Source organism: Takifugu flavidus, chromosome 8 (assembly GCF_003711565.1).
Source record: "Takifugu flavidus isolate HTHZ2018 chromosome 8, ASM371156v2, whole genome shotgun sequence".
In the NCBI taxonomy this organism is placed as follows: Eukaryota; Metazoa; Chordata; class Actinopteri; order Tetraodontiformes; family Tetraodontidae; genus Takifugu; species Takifugu flavidus.
This window is the reverse complement of record NC_079527.1, coordinates 14,435,024-14,458,295: the sequence shown is the minus strand read 5'-3', so window position 1 is coordinate 14,458,295 and position 23,272 is coordinate 14,435,024. Positions and strand designations below refer to the sequence as shown.

Below are 23,272 nucleotides of genomic sequence, written 5' to 3'. Positions count from 1 at the left end.
CATGAAAAAAACTCCCAGAAATCATCTGCAAACCTCTGTGATTAGTTCTCAGTGAACTCCAAAGTGTTCAGTGAGTATAACAGTGGATAAAGCCTCCTCCATGCGTCAATGGCAGACATTGTTTAATGGGTGTGGAATTTGAAGGATGAATTACAAGTGACAGCATATCTGACTCTGAGCTTCCCTCCCAAGAGCGTATCAGTGTTATCAATACTCGCTCCCCTTTGCTCTCACAAGCGGTTAATTAGTCAGTGTGCATGAACAAAAACAGGGCAGGGTGATGGCGTTAGTCAGAGATGGACACACACACACACACACACACACACACACACACACACACACACACACACACACACACACACACACAGAGGGTGATACAGAAGGAATTCCTTCATGGCTCTTTGGGAGTAACTACAGAGAAGGTGTGAAGCTGCAGATGGCAGAGGGCTGGACGGAAGGGTGATAAATCTTTGATTGGCTGCCGTGTTTGAATCCCTGTCTCAGCTCCAGTCAGCCTCGGCCTGATTGTATATATATACATATATATCTGCACCAGGATAATGCTAACTCGGGGTCACTGAAAGGTCTCTGATTTGGGCTCTTTTTTATGCTAATGCCAGAGCAGCAGAGGGAATGTTACCGTGTGACTTTACGAGAAACTTTACTACCGTGTGACTTTACAAGAAAAGTGCTGTTAACACTTCACTAGTCTAACTTTGACTCAACCTACATTTTGAAATAAATCATCCACAGAAAATATACAAAAAAAAAAAAAAAAAAACCTACCCCACACAGATATGGTGAGAAGATTTGAAACATATGTGCCCTTCAAGGCAGCCAGAATGCTTGACTTGGGGATTTGAAGGCAAACAGCCAAGGTCAGCATGTCTACGCTCTGTAATTTGTACAGGCTTTAAGAGTTCCTCATCCATTGACATCTAACTGCATAATTTATATTATAGCAGGGGATTTATTGTGTGCTTAATGAGCAGAAATCTATAGGCCCAAGGCCTGTATTTTATGTCCTCTTAGCCCAGTGGCCACACACACACACACACACACACACACACACACACACACACACACACACACACACACACACACACACACACACACACTTTCCTGGGTGTGTGATGTGGAGCGAGAGCTGGACATTATTGGCACAGCACATGTGGAGAATGTAGTGGGAGGTGCTGGTTTGCAGGTAATGGCTGGCACCCTTCAGAGCACACTGAGATGATTGAGGATTTGTCTGAGGAAACTGAAAAGGGTTCTAATTTGATCTCCCCCGGATCCTTCCAACCCGAGGATTGTCATTGTGTACACTCTCCCGTCACTTCTCCTTCAGCCTACTCTCATCCAGCTTGACCTCCTACGTTTCCTGAGTGCTAATAAACCCCAAATGTTCCTCCCAACTCTCAGCCCTGGCATTATTTTAATGATTTTCAACCCAGTTAATCACTGTATATTACACACAGTTACAACTGCAAATCAAACACACACAGGAACACACACACACACACACACACACACACAACACACACACACACACACACACACACACACACGCAACATAGCTAGTCATTAATGTTTGATATTCTTAAATTTCTATTAGCAATTACCGAGTGAACGCACATGGGACTGAACCCTCTCGGGAATTAAAGAAGAAAGTTGCCCGACAACATGAAGCAGACGCTGGGTCTTGTATGAAAACATAATTGAGAATTTCAGAAGAACTAAACGGGGGTGTGATCTATGCAAGGCTCAGAAACAGCCCCCACCCAGACAAATGGTGCAGCGAAGCCCAGTGTTTATGTGCACTGTGCTTGAGGAGGATATTTAAGGCTTTGATCGTTGCTAAGAAAATAAGGTTTCCATATTTAATGAGCATCTCTCACAGAATTGTGTTTGAAAGTGGATGTTCCCTCACATCAGAGCCACAAAACTAGTGACATAATTGCATTTTGTGTGAGAATCAGAGCGAGCAGAGATAAGAGAGCGAGCTGCACAAAGTGAGCTGCAGAATCACTTCCTGGTGATTACAGTATTTATTTATGTTGAAGCATACACCCTCAAAACAAAGAAGGCTGTGATTTTTTGACTCATTTGGAGGCTTTTGTAATTTCCCCACTGTACAAAAGCACATGAAGGCACCTTTGGACCACTGCAGACGTGATCATTATTGATATTGTGCAAAAGGTCAATAAGTTTCTCGCTCCCTTCATTTAAAGCTGATAAAAGAATGCAAATAAATGCAACTGTGCATTCGCCTTCAACTGAGTATACTAAACAAAATGCAACAGATTGGATAAAAACGTGCACTTTTTCAATCAGAAATGCCGATTAACAATCCCCTTCATAGGTCAAACGGATAATTCAGTCACAGCGTTTGATATATTTAGGAAATGTGGCTAAATCGGCATGTTTGAATCTGTTTGAATTGCCATTACTCACTGCTTTGGTGCACTGGACATCCTTTCCAAGCAGCCAGTGGAGCTCCAGGTTTCCCTCTCCCTGGTAGCAGGACTGCAGGCGTTCCTTGATCCGAGCGTTGATGTGTCGGATGGTGAACACGCAGAGCGCTGAGTCATCTGGCGGGCGATGGAACTGCTTCTGGCCCTTGGAGAAGATGGTAAAAAGCACATCATCTTGGGTGCTGATGTTGAGCGAGTTGGCAAGAACGCGCCCCGGCTTGCCAAGGTAGGCAGCCTGCAGCAGGCGGTATTCGACACCATTCTTCACACATCCCACAGGGAGGGAGACATAGGAGTGGAACTTGCGGTCATCTTTGCAGAGACGGACAATACGAGACGTGTAGAAGAGGTCGCTGGTCGATCCGCTTGAAGCCATGCTGTTTTCTGGCGTTTCAGGCTGGACAGTCAGGAAGTAAACAAAGCTGCCACTGGCGAAGCCATAAATATAGTAAATGTCAAAGTGGGAGACCAGGGCCAGCGTGTCTGATGGTATCTTGATGAGCGAGGACACAAAGTCAGTGTGCAGTTCATAGTCAAGCATCGCCGAAGATTCCGGGTCGCGGGGCAGTTTTCGACTGGAGATGGTAGGAAAGTAGTCCTGTTTTCCATCCACCGCTGTGCCAATAAACAGGGTGCCGTCCTGGCCTTGTGACGGCACGATGACTCCGTACATGGTCCCGGTCTGATTGACACTGGAGAGGTAATGTTCTTTTTTGTGGGATGGCTCCACTAGGATGAAGAGGTCATCCAATCTGAGCAGTTTGCAGACTCCCTGATAGAGGCTGCCACAGGCCAGTAACCGATTCTGGGAATAATCAATGAGGAGAAGCTTGTTGACATTGTTAGTAGAGACGAGGGGCTCAGTACACGGCTGGACAATCAGGGGGGGGTAGCAGGCCTTGTTGTCATCTTCTGGGCCTGTATCATGAGAAACAAGGAGGGTCAGGTTGCCCGAGAGCTTGTACACACGGTTGACTGCTCCAATATACAACGCCCCTGTGGTCTGGTGAACAGTCAGGTGGTTGAAGACCCAGTCTCGACGTTCAGGATGGAAACTCGTGAATGTCTGCCCATTGCTCGGGGCTGGGATTGCTAAAAGCCAGAATCCTACTATTGTAGCTATGGCTCCCACTTTAGCGATGCGCGATAAAGTCCTACGTGTACTTCGCCAGCTCTCCATGATTAATGTGCGTGCTGGGAAAATGCAGAGGAAGTTCAGAGAAATGAAGGGGAAGGACTTGCTGCCTCTTCGCTGTTGAAGGCTGACTTGAAGTTCAATCTTTCCGAGGGCTTTCACATGTTTCTGAAAAAGAAGACAACAAAGAGTGTTAGATTCCTCAACGTGAGTCACACAGAAGAGACGTGCAGACGACATGTTCATCAGATTTCACTGCTGAAACGGGTCAGGGTTCATCCTCAGTACGGCTCTGGGGGGGGGGGACATGAAGAGCGGAGAATTAGGGACACAATGGCAGGAAACCTTTATGGTGCACATTCCAAAGGAGTTGCTGGACACGCAGGTTGCCCCCACGGAGCTGAGTCTGACCTGAATCACACTCCTGACACCCCCTTAGCAAGCTGCTTTTAAGGAGAATAAAAAGCATCGCAGACTGCCAGCAGCCCGGAACGCCTTTAATGACTCATTAGAATTAAATCAAGCATTATTCCTGTCTAGATCTCGAGTGTTGGAACATTCATTTGTCAAAAACATTCCTAGAAAAACCCGAAAAACTTCCAATGGTTCCAGGGAGTAGTTAATGGCTTTTGTCTGCTTTTAAAAAATGTAAACTAAAAAAAAGCATTAAAAACAACAAAAGAAATGAAGCATCAGCCAGTAGCAAGGGGGCATTTAATCTACCACCCTGTTCCTTTAAGGCTTCTCATTGAATTTCTACACTCATAGTCTCCCACGCACTCTCTTCTCTGTCTTCAGCCCATCAACCAACACCCCTATCTATTCCCGGCGATCCGTTGCTATCTGGAAAAACATACATCAAGTCAGTGTTGGGATTATGCATTTAACCGAGCTCAGCCCAGGCAGCGGGGATGTTTCTCCTCGTGCCATGAACCAAGACACAGAGCTCAGCGAAGTCTGTCCTCAGGAGTTAATTATCTCGTCGATTGGGAAGAAGGCCTGGATCTTATTACAGGAACAAAGTGGGAACAAATTGGGAGAAGGGGCTACGTACCCTCCCCCCGGCTTTGCTCTTTGAGGTGGCTGATACAGAATAATAATGTGATAATCGTTTTTTTAATAAACATTGTTCTTTCATGTTAGGTTACTCTATTCATGTCCTGTTGATACAATCAGTCTGTAAAATAATTAATCACCAAGATCACAATAATCATCTTCGAGTGAATCAACAACCGTGTTTACATCAGTCCCTCATTAAGATAACACCAGGCGACTAACGACATCACCACCATTACACCCTGTGTTCTATCAGAACCAATGTGAGGGGTAACAAAAGGAGACACAAGCAGGCCATCCCAAAATCACGTATGATCAGGCGTAGCAAGCCAACGAGGATAATTACTTTGGAGCTGGAGGAGTTAAGCCGGGGAACGACACAGTGACGCCAGGGGCTCAAACGTGTCAGAGAGGGCCTTACATCGTTTGTCATGCCTCAGATTTGCATATGCAGCAGTGAGGGCACAGAGAATCAGGGGTGAAATATGTAGCTGGAATAACCAAGGGCAGCCTTGAATTACCAACCACAGAGCACTGCGTGTTCAAGGCTGATCTGCAGAACTGATCTGGGATCCTCTCTGAACCACCACTCCCCTTAAACCAGGCAGTGTTTGGAATTCCCTCTTGCTCCTCATGTGATCTCCAGCTACGAGCTGCAAATTAAATATAGACTTGGGCTGTGTATTGATCCACAGGTCCATAAAGGCTGGATCCACAGCCCAGTCACGCTGTTTTTGGCGTGTGCGCAGCCAAAAGTGTGGGAGGTACTCTCTCCCAGAAGCACTTTATTAGCATGGCCATAAAAGTGCCACTGCCTCTAAAAAAGTGCCTAGGGCCAGACCCCCACTCTCACTCTCCGCTGCCTAGGCTCTGCCACTGTCTTTTGTTTGAGTTTGTACACGCTAGATGTGGAAATTGGATCTCTTTGGTGGCATAATAAGCCTCCCGCTGAGCCCGATTTTTGCTCCCGGGCTGCAGCTTTTTGCCCTTCAGAGCTTCTTCTGCACTCCACCCTTTAATATGTGTATACATTTCCCCTGTCCATCTCTTTGATATGGGGGGGGGGGGGGTTGTCTCCTTTCCATGCTGGTAGGAGAATTAAATGCATTAGTCCCTCATGTTGTGGTAACAGCTGCAGAGGCAGAGAAATTGAGTCACTCAATGGTGCAAATGAGCAGCTCCACAAAGTTGTCCATTCATATTGCTCAGAAATCAAGGCTTTGTTTATGAGGACTGCGTGACCACCTCTTTGTTGCGTCTGACAGACTTCTCTTTACTACGCAGATGAGGAGGTTGACTTGAAAGGAGCTAGAATACGGGATCTTGGGTTCAAAGCCAAGTCTTTCAATAGTTTATGAGGAGTTACGGCAAAGGAAAATTAACATATAAATGCAACCAGGGCTGATTCATACTTTAACACACTTGCACACCTACTGATGGAGGAAAAGAGGCCATAAATGGGTTGGCAGTGAAGAGAATTATAGGTGAGGAATAATGAAGGCACACTGAAAAAGAGAAAACATTAAAGCAACTTTCAAGGCAACTTCCTGGAACGGAGGCCCACGTAACATTTTGAGTTAGAAGAGCGACAGAGGATTTTCCCTGGAGCTGCGTTACCCCATTCTTCCTCTTCAAGTTTATCTTTTATTGTCATCTTTTGTTGTCATTCACTCAATAAAAGGAGAATATAAACTCATTATATTTATAACGTCCAGCCGAACATCACACACCCACAATGACAGGCTGGTGAACGTGTCCCCATAAAGCCCCCCGAGAGAGATCGGGGTCGTCAGGAATCATCCTCAAAGAAACATCATCACAGATCATCGGGCATCAAACTAACCGCACTATTTTTTTCCCATCGCTGGAATTTGTTTCCTGCCAAAGAAGAACTTTGTGGCCCTTCCTAAAAGCAGCAGTATTTTTACAAACAGGGAACATTTGTCTGCCTGGGACGACATCAAATACAACAAGTCCAGCTCATGAAAAAACTCCAGTTTGTTGACACATCACAACTGGTCACACTGAGACTGACAGATGGACTGGCATGATGACAGACTGTCAGCCGCTTCAGTCTGCTCCATCATGTACGAGTAAAAAAGGCAGAAAAACCATCAAAGTGTGACGGCCATTGTCAGTAGGTTTGTTGATTCCTCTCAAAATCTCTTTGGCAGACGTGGAAGGCAAATGAAGATGAAGCACCCCATCAAGAGAGGCAGAGAAACACGAGTGTGTTGGGACAAACATGCAATCACGACAAGCTGTGATCGTCAGGCGCTGGAAAACCGTGTCAGCACCGTTATTCCAGGTCCCACTGGCTTCATATATGTCCCATCACCATGGCAGAGTAGACACAGATAAGGCCAGTCCTGGAAAAATACAAAATGATGATGAGCCTTGAGTGAGGGTGCTAGATAAAACAGCCCCTGTTGCAGAACGGCAGCCAATAAACAGAATAATCGGGAGAAACCAGGCTTCTACAGTGGCCTCTGAAGGAGGAGGGGCAAAACCTCTGTCAGCCTGGAACAGGCAGCAAGTCTGCTGCTTATGTGCATGTTTCCTTTGCTCCCCTCATGCTAAGCTTCTTAACAATGCAGCCAAATTTGCTTGATCTCCTAAATTCATATTTACTGCCATTGTACCGGGAAAGATAAAGAACATAAACCAAAATCCGTTTATGGTGCAAAACCCATTGTTGCAGGATAGTAAAGGGAAATCAGAGATCGTGATTTCATGCTTGGGATTAATGTGTTATTCTCCGTCCGATTAATGTAAAGCGTGAAATCTAAACGCATGCATAAAAGTGATGTGCTGCAAATCAAAGAGACAACTCGGAACAAAACTCAGCGGAAGACGGCTGGGCTTAATATGTTTGCCTATGGGAGGGTAAACCTTCCTCTTCACGTGATCACATGCTCAGAAAGAAACAGAACAAGAGTCTGTGATAAAGACCTTTCCTTGAAAAGAGTGATTAGCAGCAGAGGTTATTCCATCACTCCGCTCCCTTTCCCGCCATCAAGAGGAAGGGTAATGAAGGGTCGTGTGGGCATCCTCAGCCGCTGAGCAGCAGATATATTTAGACGTTCTTCTTTGGTCTTAATCAGAATTGGATTCCTTTGCCCCTGGACCGACTCTGTCTGACAACGTCCAATCAAAAAAGAGCTCAGCACGTCTTTCCCTCATCCATCCGTGTCCTCCCCGCCACCACGAGGAAATGACAGTGGCAAAGTAAGGGGATAACACTCGCGAGTCCGAAGGCCTCAGGTAACTACCCCCATTTCACACTGTCTGCTTTCCTGTGTTACAGCCGAGAAATGAAATTCCACCACAGCTTTACTATTATTATGAAGCCAATGTTGCACCAACAGCATTGACCACTTTGGTTTATACTGCAGTTTGCTTCTACATTCCACATGCTAAACTGCTAAAAGCGGTGATGTATTGCTTGTGTGTAATATGGATCTTCTCTGAGGGCACTCCAGCACAACACTTAACTGTATTTAATAGTTCTATCTTTGTTTGTGAGCTATATCAGTGCACACACATGTGACCACCGAGGAGCCTGAAGCTACGCCGTCCTATTCCTTTCCCTCAATGGCACCATTGAAAGAGGCTTATTTCTGCCTTACTTTATCAAAATGATCACTCCAATGAATGAATAAAAGGCTATTATCAAAGAATGTGTCACTGTGACACTGGAATAATCAGGTCTCAGCGTGGCTGTTTATCGCAGATGGCAAACAAGAGCTCCTGTATCTAATCTTCTCCCTGAACTCCGTCCCGGCAGTCCTCAGACTTCAAACACACACTGGAATCGTGTCGAAAACCCGGAACATCGACTGAGAGGGAATACAGAGTCATCGGGATTCAGATGATTTCGGTTTCTCCCACCTTTAGCCTCCCAAACCACAGCTGCACACACACATCCCTGCTCCTCACCCTGTACCATCCACACTAACCTTTAAACACACACACACACACACACACACACACACACACACACACACACACACACCACACACACACACACACACACACACACACACACTTCCATAAATTCACTGATTTCCTCACCCCTTGTTTCTGCTGACATAACTAACTGCCCTGGTGTTCCCTCCCTATTAAACCGAAGGTTGAATCGTCAAGCAGAATCTGTGTTCGCCTCATCGTGGCTGTCTGTCATCTTGGGAAAGCAGCTTTCTATTAGGAGGCATTTCCATAAATCTGAATTTTAAAGGGCTTCAGTGAGAGGAGAGGGAATCCTCAGCGAGAGAGAAAACAAACAGCGGAAAGTCAGACGAAGCCACGGGATCAGATACGTCACCTGAGCTCATATGCACATCACAGCTCTGACTGACGGCGGGAGGATGGGTTTTATCAGACGAGGGGCCCGTCGAAGCGCCTCAAGCCCAATAACGATGAATCTTTGAAAGAGCTGTGATGGAACAATGAACATGTGGTAGACGGCACATGTGCATTGTTTTAGGAACCAATCATATTTCTATGAATTATACAAGATGGGATGGACACACACGGAACATAAATATAAATTAGAATTTAAATCACTGCTGTTTTGTCACATGAATAAACGTCACCGTGGTTCCAGGTCTGTGCGTCTCAATCATCCCTCCAATCGAAGGAGCTTTATGAAATGTGGTATGGCACATTTGAGAGTTGCTGATGCAGACAAATGGACTTGCCTCAACAACGGCAGCACTTGGCTGGTACACCAGGTAGCAGGTGCACAGGACAGCCAGAGGAGCATTGGTCTGAAAGAGTAGACAATTGTGCATCCGTGGTGGACTAGATCGGAATGAAAGGAGGGAATGGTTCACTTCCTCCATTCTGCCTTCCATGTAATCTGATTACATAAACTGCAGGTTATTAGTGTGCTGCAGATGACATTAGCCTGAGCACACCACAGTGTCAGCCCTCTGTCACACACACACACACACACTGTGTGTGTGTGTGTGTGTGTGTGTGTGTGTGTGTGTGTGTGTGTGTGTGTGTGTGTGTGTGTGTACGTTGCTAGTACTGGCTTGTGGAGATGAGTCTTGTCTTTATCAGAAGAGAATCTGAATCCGCTCGCAGCTGCTCTCCGCTCAGCAAAAGTATGAACTCTGACCTTTGGACGTGTCGCTGCCCAATCTGAACGAGACGCCGTCGGACGCAACCTTCTGTCAAATAATCGGGCCAAATCTGTCGTTAAGCTTTGTCAGCTGCATTGGGACTGAACGTCCCAGGGTTAGGGTCTAATTCTGCATAACATGTGTGAAATGACTGTCCACAAGGAAGGAAGGAAGGAAGGAAGGAAGGAAGGAAGGAAGGAAGGAAGGAAGGAAGGAAGGAAGGAAGGAATTACTTCAGCTGGGTCACGAGCTGGTTCAGCCACAGCAGTAATGGCTGGTCAAAAAAGCCCAAACAACAACAGCCAAGCGGAGCGGGCAAAAGCATGGGAACATTAACAGGATATGATTTTATTTAAGATTACATTGTCACTCAGCAGTCGCCCGCCAAAATGCAAAACGGTTACGTAAGAGTCTCTGGGGCGAGATGGGAATCCTGTCAGTCACAGTAATCCCTTCAAATTCTCCGGCTACTGTTTCATCTATGGACTGTCTGCTATAACTCAAGCCTGGCTCTGTAATCACAGGCTGGCGGAGAGGATGAGGCTACTCAGGGTTGGCTAACACCCAAGCACTGGAAAACCCAGCAGGGAACACACACTTTTACTAAGCCCCTCCATCAGAAACAGGCTAAAAACTCACTTTGGATCGCTCCATGGCTTCGAGTGGATCGGCTAAACAGATGATAAAGACTATAGCGTTGTTTCGAGCACGATAAGAGTGCTGAGGGAATCACCTGGCCGCCCAGGCCGGGATCGGACCGCCGATGTAACGCAGAACAGAACGAATGGCCGGAGGTCTGGCTGTAACAGCATCCATATTCGATAAATAATTTGCCAATGCCATTATCCTGCCTGTAGCATCCGTGTGATCCCAGTGAACCTAGAATAACCCTGCAACAATGATCAGCACGCTTAATCTGGCACAGACGGGAAAAACTGGAGTATTCAGGAGGCAGATTTAGTGCCAGATTTGGCAGATTTAACAGTCAGGATGCACGTGTGTTTCACGCTCCGCATTAGTGCGCTCATTTTAATGAGTCTCTCCCTCTCATCTGGGCTGATGATGTTTCCAGCACGCCTTCGTTCTTCACTGACATTTTGATCAGCACGCCATGATGCATAAACAGTCGCCCGTCGCCTTTTGAGCGATTGCGCTAAATAAGAAAATCGCAATCTGTAGTCCGCTCACACGCTCAGCCGCCCCAGATGTGCACGGGCATCTTTTCGCTCCCCGTCTGTGGGGGAGGTAACCGCGGCGTGTCGATAACCAGCTCATCCTCCCCCCCGACCATCTCAACCAGCTTGCCACCTTCTCATGCTGGCTGCTGTTCTGTCTTCTCACCAAACTTGATGAGGAGTCCAAGAAGGTCAGCGGCTGCAGCCTGACCGGAGTCGGACGCCCCCGTGCATCAGATGGCAGCACAGGCAAAACCTCGAGCGACAAAAGTGAGGGAAATTTTAGTCCGGCTTGTTTGTTCACAGGAGCGATGATAAAGTGTGAAAACGGCGCTTATATAAACGAGGGTGGTAACGCAGCACAAAATCACGTCAGCATCTTGCCACTTAAGCCAATCACCTTCTGGATGAGAGGCAATAAAAGGGAGCAGCAAGGAAATTAGCCGTTTACTCACAGGGAAAGATTTGTGCCTATGAAGCAAAATACAGTGTTTGCTGTGAGAACTGATGAAATGTGGTTCTGCTCAGGTCCTGGATGGACTCAGCAGCTATTCTGATGACACACGTGGTTAAATAACAGCAATTTAAAAAAAACAAAACGATATCAAGCAATCAACAATATGAAATTGTTCTGAATGAACCCGACAGAAACAGTTTGAGTTGTTAGTTTCGAGCGTGGGTGATGATTAGAGCCTGAAAATCCCACACAGTCCTACAACTGTGCGCACTTACAAAACTGATATGCAAAACTTTCCGTAAGAGAGTAGCGGTGCACGCTGCGGGAAGCGCCGGGCGGATTTTTTAAGAGCTGAAAGATCCGGTTGATCGGGAGCATGGCAGCTGCTGCCAGGCCAGGCCAGGCCACGCGGGGACACGACAGACCGGGACACAGCTCAGAGCTGGCTGACTGAGCCACTCGCTGTATCAGTGCCGAAGCGCACAAGCGTGCCTTCCGGGCTGTTCCGTGTGAACCCCGTACAGGATGCGGCGCTGGCTGGGATTGGGTGGAAAATCAGAACTGTCTGGTTTCCTGTGAGCCAGCAGGAGGAGTGATATCGACACAGCGAGCAAACCTTTTGTTTTACCTCGGAGGAGGTTGGAAACAGGCTGGAGCTGCTCTGACTCTGAGGGAAAAGTTGTTCCCTCTTCGCCTCCCTGCTGAAACATGGACCAAGCCGTTTTTGAAATTCAGCAAATATCTATAGAAAGGTCAGGGACGTACCTTATAGCGCGTCCCCTGGAGTACTCGCATAGTGTGGAGTACATTTATTACACATGTGGCACAACGGCCCTACACCTGCATGTATAGGACGGGTAAACACAGGGGAGGAAGGTCTGTGATGAAAAATGGTGCCTGGTGTTATTACGTATGGCTGAGAAGGTTGAGTGTTGCACTTTCTAGTCCATAAATGATGAAGGAAGGTGTTTGTTGTGAGCATTATCATCTACAGTAATGCAGCAGGGCACAGCACAGGATGGTAGAAGCTAACCCTCGTTGAGATAAGAGCGGGGGATACTGTGGATGTCTCCTGTATCTGGGATACACGCTAGTAAGATTCAGACTATAAACCACGCAATCCTTAACACACCACACACTGACCCCCCCTGGAAGCAGCCAGAGGCCTTTACCGCCTGCCCGTCTGCTCTGGAAGGAGTCGCTCCCAGGCTGTCAGAGCTGCATGAAGATCTACGTTGGAGAATGTGGCATTGAGCACTCCAGGCTCCTGCTTCTGCCTCCTGCTCTGCTGTAGATCTAAAGCACAAATCTTCGTTCCCCCCCGCCAGCCAAGGTCTCATTTACAGGCTGCTGAGCCTCATACAACTGTCCTTCTGAATGTGTCTTCAACTACGTCTTCATGGCACCTTAAGAGTGGAGAAATAGCCCCTCATTCACGTGACCCCATGTGCAGGAGCATGTGATCCACTCAAGCGATACATTTAGGAATGTTGAAGAAAGGAGGAGCACGGACAGGGAGCAGGAGAGGGTGACGGCCCCCCATTCACCTGCACAGCCGCTCGCTGCGTGGGGAGCTTGCTTTCGCAGCGTTCACTTTGATCGCGGACTAATCTCTGCTCTTCTGATTAAATTTAGCATCTGTTTTATTGTTAATGAAGTGAGGCAGGCTGGGACCAGATCCCACAGCGCAAAAAAAAAAAAAACCTTCCAAAAAGCCAGAGAGGAACTAGTGAAAATGCAATAAAAGGGAGAAAAGAGGAAAGAGTGGCAGAGAGAGAAAGCGTAATAAAGGACCCAAAGAGACAGAACATTAGAACTGAAGATAAATCAAAGACAAGAGCGTGCTTGGCCAGTGTGACGAATGCCAAACCCAGCCAATCTGGATTCCTCAGCGGCTGCTTTTAACTCGCGTTAACGTTCACACGGAGAGCGAACACGTGGATGATGAAGCCGAGGGGCGATGCTGCTCGGCTGCTTTAAAAAATGATCACGCTGGGCCGTAGGTTCACTGAAGCAGTCAAATGAGGTCTTAGCAAGCAGGCCGGTCCCCCTCCATCCAAAAGACAAATGTAACTGAAACCTCTCTCTGATGAAGTATGCTGTGGCGGCGGACGCCATGAGAGCGGCGGCAGCATGAAGGCGGCAGCGGGCCGCCTGCTGGACACGTCTGTCGTGTCTTTGGGGCAAATGCAGAAAGTTACTTACCAGTCAAACAAAGCAGCCCGTCAGCATGAGGCGAAACATATAATCACAGTCCCGCAGAAACACTCCGATAACAGGAAAGAGAAAGAAAAGATGATAAAATCAACTGTTTGCTGCCCCCAAGAAAAAGGAAGTGCGGTGGAAAAAAAGCCCCATTCAGCATTTCAGCAGTAACATAAATAGGAGCAGCTGGAGCAGACTAACGTGCTGAAGTGGGCTAATTAGGACGCTCGTTGGATGTTCGGACCTACGAGGAGGAACTGGCAGGAATCGACATACATCCACGCGCCTACACCCCCGCAAAGGCGCGTCCTGCGACGCCGCTGAAGCAGGACTCCCAGCCATGATTTCTTTGCTACAATCTGGTTGATTCAGCCTCTCCCTGGCACACAGTGACCTTGACTTCTATGAAAACACTTCTGCCTTCCTGTTCCGTCCCTCCCTTCCAGCTTCCTTCGCTCTTCCTGTCTGACTCGCTGTGACAAGTAAGAACACATACCTTCCTCCTGCTTCCTCTGTTTTGAACCAGAGGCTGATAGTGCTGGATATCAGGCTACTCGGAGTGACCTCTGACCTCGGCCGCTCGTTAGGCCAGCGCATCGGTCGTGGAGGCCACATCGAGTCTTGTGAGACTCAGACCTGATCAGGTGGTAAAGGTGTTTGTTTGAAACTCAAATCTTTAAATTCTTTATGATGACGTATCACCACGTGACCAGCGGAGGCTGTGCGGCCATCCGCCAAGGCCAAGCTCTGCCTGCCGAGATAGCGAGCTTGTAATTAATCGTCCAATCAACTTAATCAGCAAAAGGATTAATTGGTTGATCTCTGGTATCTGTCGTCTCATCATATTAATGATCCCCTTTTCTTAAAGTACACAATTATACTGTGAGCAACGTCTGAGTCTGTTATTTAAATCCAAAGTTTGTCGCATTAGTCTGAAACTAATTTCATTTCCCTTTAGTTGCTACCCAGAAAAGCTCATTTTTGGAAGCAGCAAAACAATTCCAACTATCTTCCTGTCTGCCGCGCACTCCTCTTTTGGTTCCTTTTCTTTGGTGATTGGCTGTGTCAGAGAGCAGCATACAAAGGGAGGCAGAGTTGTTTACCTTGACACAAACCTACTGTACATGTTCAGTGCCTCAGGGAACCAGGCAGACACGCAGCCATTCAGCTCTTCAGACCTGAGCTATTGAAGCTGCTGACGCTTTGTACGACACGACCCACGAGCGCAGTGGCAAAACAAATAAAGCCCAGGTCTTCTTTATCAGGCCTGTCAGTGTCTGCACACAAGGAATCCAGGAAGGATTAACACGGTGGGGAGAGGTGTGCGAGAGTGACTGAATGACTGTGCTCACGCGCAGGTAGGTGATGGCGCTCCGATGTGGACCTTTCAACAGTTGGCCAACAGCTTCTCTTTAGAACTTTAAAAAGAAAAAATTCTCCTCAAGCACAGGTGAAATGTGGAAATGTGCCAACATTTGTTGCCACTTGTCGCCCCCACAGCTTCCCTGTAGCCAGTGTTTTCACTCCCATCAGATAAACATGAGAATGAAGAGAGAGGAAGCTGTAGAAAGGGAGGAGGACGGATGTGTGGGAGATAATGCTCCATGCTCATTAATCACTAATTAAAAGGGGGGGGGGATCAAGAATAAGAAGCGGAATCCTGTTACCCTTCAGACAGAAAAGACGTAACAAACGCTTAATCACGCTGATCAAATGTGCTCTTCACAGATAGGGCTCCTAAAAAACATTCATTAAGGACAGCTAAACCCCTTATAACCAAATTATTTTCCATCCAACATGGGGCTGAGTGCCTGCAACATCGTGCATGCTTTGTAGTGAAATGCAAATCCCAATTGACCTCTTCACCCCTGTCAGGTTGAACACGCCGTGCCGAACGTGGGCCCGGGCCCGCGGCAGCAGAGGCGATGAGACTTGTGCACGGCGCTCACTGCTAAACGGTGTAGCTACAAGCTAAGAGAGGCCTTCTTCAAAGAGGAACAAAACCTGAATAAATCCCAGCTTTACTCGTGTTTTCGCTTGAAGACGTGTGAAGGAAGTAGGTGTGCCCTAATCGCAGTACCGGAGAAACATCCGCCTGTGTGGATCAGCTGGTAAACAAGGTTAGCGGTCCAAGTGCAAATCCCTAACTGTTGCAGATTAAACCAGGAAAGGCTCCTTAATCATCACTTTCATGTACAAACCTGCCCAGTCCCCTGCCACTCCACCCTCTCCTCACTTCCCTGCCTTCTTCAAGCCTTTTCTTGGCAGGTGAAGTGTTTGCAGGCGTCATTTAATCTGTTTCTTCATGGGCACCGCAAGAATTTCAAGTCCTCCTCTGCAGAAGACCGAAGTCTATGATCCCCCCGTTCATTCACCTCCGAACACCAGTGAAAATACAATCCTCCGGGCTTATATTCCGCCTCATTTCTGAAGATATACTGACCTTTTTCCCTGTGAAACATCCCATTACGACGCAGCAGCTACAACTGATGATCTTTCCGGTCTGTTTGATGCCGTTTACATGAGGATGCTGTTATGTTTGACATTTCATTGGTTATGAGAGAGACAGAATAAAGCCTGGCGATCTCCCACGGTACGGCTGAGAACACTCAGTGTTTCCTTTTGATAGCGGGGAGGTCTAGGAAGTAAAAGTAGCGAAACAACAATATCCCACTTCCCTCCCGATGGCTTTATTTTGATAATGTTTGGCTGGCAGGAGCAAATGCCAGACAACTCACAAGCACCATTAATGTGGCTGCGTGATTCACAGAGGCCATTTGTTGATATTATAGGATGTGTAGGGCTCACGGCGGTGAAGGGAAAGTCCCCATTTATTAGAAGCTGCCATGTTTATGCTGCACAGAGCCACAATCTCTGATATTCCCCACAAAATGAACAATTAGACCCACCAAGTCTTCACTGTCCACTGCCAGCTAGTGCTCATGCACGCAGACGTGTGTGGGCTTGATGACAAGCTGGCTCCTTTTTGAAAGTACCTTTCATCCCTTTTCCCTCACTGGCTCCAGTATGTGGCTCAGACCCTGTATTCATGCATAAACATAACTGTTATCCGACGGGGGAAGTCATTTCCCCTGGCCTGTCCCCTGTAAACCACTCTAGGCCAAAGTAAAGAGTCTGGTTGAGGCCTGGCAGCAACAGCCGACCAAACTATTTTTCATTTTTCATCTCAAATCCTTCCTTCTCAGTACCTTCACAGCCCACTGAACCAGGATTCTTCTCGAAAAAGCAGTTCAAAACTTCGACCAAGATGAGGCCATTTCCTGCTTATTTACCCCATTTCTATTCTCTTGTTTTGAGTTAAGGGGGGTGAGTTGAGGCTAAAGTCTAACGCTGAGAAGAGCTATCCATGCAGATAAGGCTACGCCTGGCTGCACCCCAGTAACAATGATCACAGTGATGGTGCAGGTACCACTGAGCTGCGGTGCCCTCAGCTGTATGGAAATTTAATAAGTAAACAGAGAACTGAGTTAAGGTAAATGCATTAAGCGGCTGGATTCAGCGAGTTTTGGGCAAATATTAGCACGAGTCAATCTCACAAGAAAAAGAGGTTCTGTTTTAAAATGTGTGAGAGAGATAATGGCTGTAATGGTCCCTTCAGAGGGGAAAGTGCTCCTACATCTGATGTTGAGTGACAACTTTGCTGTTGGCAATGCTTCTATATCAACACATGAGCAGACCAATACCTGCGCCCCTTTCCCTGCTGTAACCATGGCGACGCTGACAGGCAGGGGCATCCTCGGCACCAGGGGGCGGTGTGGGCAGCGCGGCATGGTGTTGCCCTGACTGCCCACCCCGGTGCCTCATCTGCTATTCACACACAAACACACACGCGCGCACGCAAACACGCGGGGAAACGCTGGTTCCTCGCACACACAGAGAAAGGCACATGTGCCACGCAGGCAAACAAAAATAAATTAAAATGGACACACAACCATGTGCAGTCAAGCACAAATTACACACACAAATGCCGTCATCTGCTCCTGACATCTGCCCCTTGGCGTCAAACACAACCCCCCTCTCACTGTCTCTCTCGCCCTCCTTTTTTGTTGCTCACTTATTGTCTCCAACAAACAAAAAGGCATATTCCGCCTTGACACCAGCTAATTGATTATGGATGGTGCCAAGCTAAAATGATTTATATTCAAATGGATTTGAAAAGGGGAAAAAAGGGGCTGGGACGATGCTTTCAATGCCTTCCATATAGCTGAAGTCAAGGCAGTTGTATTTAAAGCTTCACCTCTTTTGTTGCTGTTGTTGCTGTTGTTGCTGTTGTTGTTGTCTTCTGTTGCTACAGTTTTTGGGGTTGGAGTGACAGAGGGGAAGACAATGTTGGAGAAAATTACTGTAAAACCCAAGCAGAGCTGTGGGATTGCAGGGTGACAGTCTGTCACCAACCTCCACGCTGGTTGGAAGTCAGACAAATAGCCAGACGCTTCATTCTACCAGCCTCCCTGCCAGCCCCGACACCCTTATCGCTGGCATCGGGTAATTTTGTTACACGTGGCAACATATAGGATACCTTATGACAGCAGAGATCAGATAAAGAGTGAGCGCGCCCAGGCAGGCGAAGGTGGAGATCCGGGCTGAATGCGTAAGCAGGCAGTTGTGTGTGTTGCAGACAGGCTGAAGCAGAAAAGGATGGCAGCGGCAAGATCCCGTCCCAGGAAAATGTGTCATGAAGGCACTTCCATTAACATCTTAATACAGGCTTGCAGGCCCTGGAGAACCCTTGTGAGCAGCCTGCCTTCTCCAGTCACGTAGGGGCCCAAAGCCTTCCTTGCAACGTGGCAACAAGAGAACAGTTAAGTTGTGCCAGTACGCCATTGTGAGGGTGTTAGCCTTCCCATAGGACTGGTCTAAATGCCTATCCACAAACATGCTCCACTAAATTCCTTTATTCCCCTTTCCCCCTACTTTCATTTACTGTCCACTTCTCCATCTGTTGGATTTAGCAGCCCTACAAAAGGCTTTGTTTCAGCAAGCTGGCAAGAAGCCTTTGGGACAGCACAGTGCATGCTGGGGTTCATTGCTAACTTGGTGCCATTAATAGAAAGAGCAGGAGCTGGATTTGCTACGTCGCAGCGGAGAGGCGCACTCTTCCGACAGGCCAGTGCAGGATGCAAATGGTAAATGCTGCTGCAGGAGAGCACCCTCAGAATTCCTCCCTGAGTGATATGCAAAGGAACAGCATTGATTTGTGCGCTCTGAGCTATGTGTTGCTCATACCGGGCAGGCTCCATCTCGACAATGTAGCGGCCTGTTGTCATCAATTTTAAATGGTTTCAGCGATTCGATAAGTCACTGAAGGCTACACATGCACAGCTGCTGGAAATGATGGAAATAACACAACCCTTAAATCAATGCGGGCCTGCCGTGCTCCCACCCTGGGTCACATGTCACAGCGGCAAACCAGAGCCAGCCCCAATCTGGAGAAGGTGGCAGCAGCTAACACCACTAACAAGACCAGCTGGCTCGGCTGAAAATATCCTCAATCCTGCTTAATTATGGCAGGATTCTTTGGCTAAAGCTGAAAACACCATTCCAACCAAACTCATCCTGGTGCACATGTCCAGAGTGTCGGTGCTGTTGAACAAGTATAGATCCGTCTCTCCAGGACAATCAACACCCTGAGGGGATGGATGTGTCCGAGCCATCGGGAGAAGCTAATGTTTACATGGGTTGCAAAGTAAATAAAGATGTTCCTGCACAGATGACGAGAAAGAGGGAGCCCTGTTCTCCAGTTCCAGCTCAGACTAAAGGTTCTCCCCGGCCGCCCTCCACTCGATCAATGTCAGCCCCCATCCAGATCACACTCGTGTCAGCCTTTGCTCGTACATGAACTCCGCAAACGTAAATTGGAGGTGCAAACATGCACATAACGAGGCTGAGGGACTGGAGCGTGTGGGGTCATGGAGATTGAGATCTCTGTTGTGACAGCTGGACAGTGGAGAAATTCAGATAAACAGCCCACTGTGAGGGAGCCCACGAGAGGACAATTTCATTAAAACAAACACTCGCGTTCTGTTTGTACACTCCAGCAGATTGCAACGAGATAGGCCCACACACACACGCCCACACACACGCAAATGCACCGCGATGTGCTCAAGTGTGCGTGCGTGATCCAGACATTAAGGATGTTGGGGAGATGCTGTAGAGTGGGGGGATACGGAGAATACACAGCCGCTCAGCCCATTTGCAGTATTCATTCATTAAGAAATGGGTCAAGGATTCTGCCTGCATGCACAGCGACTTGTCAAAATCTCTCAAGCTGAACTCTGTTGAGTCCGGCTGCCTTCAGGGAGAATCCAGAGCGGAGAGAGCGGCGTGGACTGGGAACACTGGTGGAAACGCAGCAGACGGAAACGACCCGTCTCCGACAAATCGTGGGGTTAGAAAATCGTCTTTATTGACGATTAATAGTTGGCACTCGAGGAAGCGAGGCCGTGCAGTCTCGCGCCCGCCAGATAATTAACTCGTCCTTTCCGCTAGTCCCCAACAGGGGGCGGTGTTGAGCTATGCGCGCCAATCATAGTTCGTTGCTGACGCGGCAAACGTGACAGATTTATACGATTCCTTATTAGCAACTCTGAGATCCAGTCGACTGTAGCAGCGAAAGAATGCCTGAATTATTTTGCCTCTACGTTTTCCTTCTGAAAGGACTTAAATCTTCCAACGGCAAGTTGGGAAAAAAATCCAATACTGCCCCCACAAACTCAATCATAAATACCGCAGCCTCCACAGAGAGGTGAGGCGTGGAGACAGAGGAGCATCACTCCACGCCGCCTAATCTACAGCAGCCTCGGCCAGCAGTGCTAATTTGTCTCCAGCTCTGCCAGGTTAAACTTATCGACTGGATGAACGTGTGATGTTGGACCCCTGATCAGGCTTCCTTAGACAGCGTTCCTTCAAAGGCTCCACATGAAAGTGATCCGCGGACCGGAATTCTAAGCATCTCTTCTCACATTCTCCTTTATTTAAAGACAAACCAAGTGCGATTCGTTGAATCAAATGGAGGCTTAACTTGAGCTTTTTTAAAACCACAATTCACTAAAGATGGTGCCAGAGCATTTAAAACATTTCTGAGAAGATCTGGCTGTAATAATCCTATGAAATGACTGTTACCATAAATAATGCATAAACTGGACCAAAGCAGCCAGCAACTGTCTAAAGTAGTCATTTAGCAGCTCTCCTTCAGTGGAGCCGATTGCTCACTGGCAGCTCTGCACTATCTGCACTGTCCCTTTTTTCATTTGGCTGGAGTTAATTAGGTGAGTACAATCAGGATGTGATAATCAAACCAATCCTGAGTGCTGGTTTGTTCTTCCAAAGGCTGCAATTTCAACCCTCACGACTGCTTTCAGTGTCAAACTCCTGTTTCACTGTGAGATGGATATTGAAATAATAATGTGAGCAGGGTCACGCTTCAGACGCGCGACAGCCGTAATTTTACCAAGAACGAGCAGGTTTTGATTGCAGAGGCAGAGGGATTAATATGCAACCCATCAGCCGTGGCAGATGTAAGTTATTTTCATGCAAATCTACATCAATTTTCTACTTAAAACATGTTTTTTCCCCCTCCGGAGCCATTGTTGCAGCCGCTGGAGAGCCGGCAGCCTGACGGAGAATGAAGATCTGTTATTTGCATCTAATGAAATGGACAGATGAGCTCTGTGCATGCGTGCGCGCGCGCGCGCGCGCGTGTATTTTGACCACTTGTGAACAGAAGAACAGGCAGATGTGGATGCAGACTCCAGCTCAGACTCCTATAGGTTCACTTGTTGCAGTGAGGTTCGGGTTCAAGTCTGCAGCTTCCTGCCAGGTGGGATTTATAGTGGAATAGTACAATATGAATATTTAAGAGCGCGCACGGACGTGCACCCACACTCAGCAACACGCATCAGGACATAATGACTCCAAAAATAACTGCTAGTCAAATAGTCCCAACAGTCGGGGACAGGCTCTTAAACTAACACAAACCGGCCCATCAACAAGAACAATCCTGACTGGAGCTCATTATTAGTTTGGAATTCTGGAATATTGCCGCCCTGGAGGGAAACGTGGACGCCCGTAAAGCAGCAACACCTGAGCGCGCCGCCAGACACAGGTGGAACGAACCGTCACAGCTGTTCCAACCTTTGGATTTAATGGGCGTCATTTCTGTGCCATTCAGTTTCCGACCTGTGGAGGATCCGCAGTGAACGGCGGGTGATGCCGCCTCGCCAGCGGCCGCAAGACGGGGGGAAAAATGTCTGTTCGCTCCGCAGCCGGAGACGGCGTGTCCGCGGGCGTGTGGCAGCTTTCCGCCGCGGTGCGTCTGTCACCGATGGGCCCCCTCGACGCGCATTTGCACACGCCGAGGCGTGAGCCAGGGCGCGGGTTCCTCACTCACCTCCTCATCCTGCGGCTCCACCGGCGCGGCTGCGGCTCGCAATGATGCGCTGCGCTCATCCAAAATGTCCAAACGCTCTCGGGTGGGAAAGCCTCCGTCTTCCTTCGCAGAGGCGTCAGGAAACGCACGCCGGCTCGCTCTGTCGACCCCTTCAACGCGCGCGCAGCTCGTTCATTCATTCACCGCCGTCATCGCGGCGAGTAATTGCGAATTCAGTGCGTAAACTTGGCGGCGACGCGTTCAACATCTGAATCAAGCTCCCGATGCTACTGCGCGGCGCCGGACCGGCACATTCCTTCAGTCGGCGCTCCGGCTGCAGAGGTGGCGCTCAGGCTGGGGGCAGCGTGGCCATCGTCCGCTGTGTGGCTGGGCAGCGTCAGTTCAGAGCCGCACCGTGCGTCTGTCAGGGCTCCGCCGGTGTGACACACATTAGCGGCTCCATCAGTGTACAGTAGCGTGTGTACGCCGCCGCTGGCACGCTGCGCGCTTAAACCCAACCCCCTCACACTCCTCTGTGCCCTGTTAACTGTTTCCACCCGAAGGGGAAACGGCAACTCCTTAACGAACGCACGAAATTAAAGTGTCACGAAACAAAATGTCAGACGAAGATGTGAGGAGATAATTGCGCCTCCCCCGCACAAAACACACAAAAATGTCGCCCATCTTTCCAACAACTTTGCGCGATGACAGCGAGGCGCAAACTTTTATTCTACATCATCTTTCTCGCCTAAAAAGAGTGAAAACGGTAAAAAAATAAAGTCAAGAGAGCATCGGAGAAAATGTTCTTACCTTCAGAGTTTTGTCTGCACGCCTGATTCTGTTTCTGTTAGAATACTGCCATCTATAGGCCGACATGGGAACAGCTCCTCCCTCTGCCGCGCAGGTCTCTCTCTCTCTCTCTCTCCTCTCTCTCTCTCTCTCTCTCTCTCTCTCTATCTCTCTCTCTCTCTCTCTCTCCTCTCTCTCTCTCTCTCTCTCTCTCTCTCTCTCTCTCTCCTCTCTCTCTCTCTCTCTCTCTCATCTCTCTCTCTCTCTCTCTCTCTCTCTCTCTCTCTCTCTCTTCTGTCCACATCCAGTATTTAAATATATGTGCTCTAATGTGTTCATGTGTTTTGTGTATGTTTTTAAACCAGTTTATCTCACCACTAAGGCTTTTTTCGGTGTAGATGTCTCCATTTAAGAAGGGAAGCAGCTCTTTGTCTCACGACTGCAGACTGAATTAATTCTAACC

At 48.1% G+C, this 23,272-nt stretch overlaps 1 protein-coding gene across 3 annotated transcripts in view; it reads right to left on the bottom strand.

Annotated features, from left to right (window-relative positions):
- plxna2 (plexin A2) overlaps window positions 1-22,914 on the bottom strand; it is a 129,476-nt gene extending 106,562 nt beyond the window's left edge. The window contains exons 1-2 of one of the 3 annotated variants that reach the window (XM_057040396.1): window positions 22,831-22,914; window positions 2,455-3,777 (exon numbers count right to left, since the gene is read on the bottom strand). In XM_057040396.1, coding sequence (XP_056896376.1) covers window positions 2,455-3,777; window positions 22,831-22,896 — 1,389 coding nt within the window. In that variant the 5' untranslated portion in view covers window positions 22,897-22,914. Of the gene's footprint in view, window positions 1-2,454; window positions 3,778-13,631; window positions 13,855-22,041; window positions 22,748-22,830 lie in introns of those variants that run through there. The other 2 variants (XM_057040397.1, XM_057040398.1) reach the window with 2 other exon arrangements.
- Window positions 22,915-23,272: the final 358 nt, after the last annotated feature.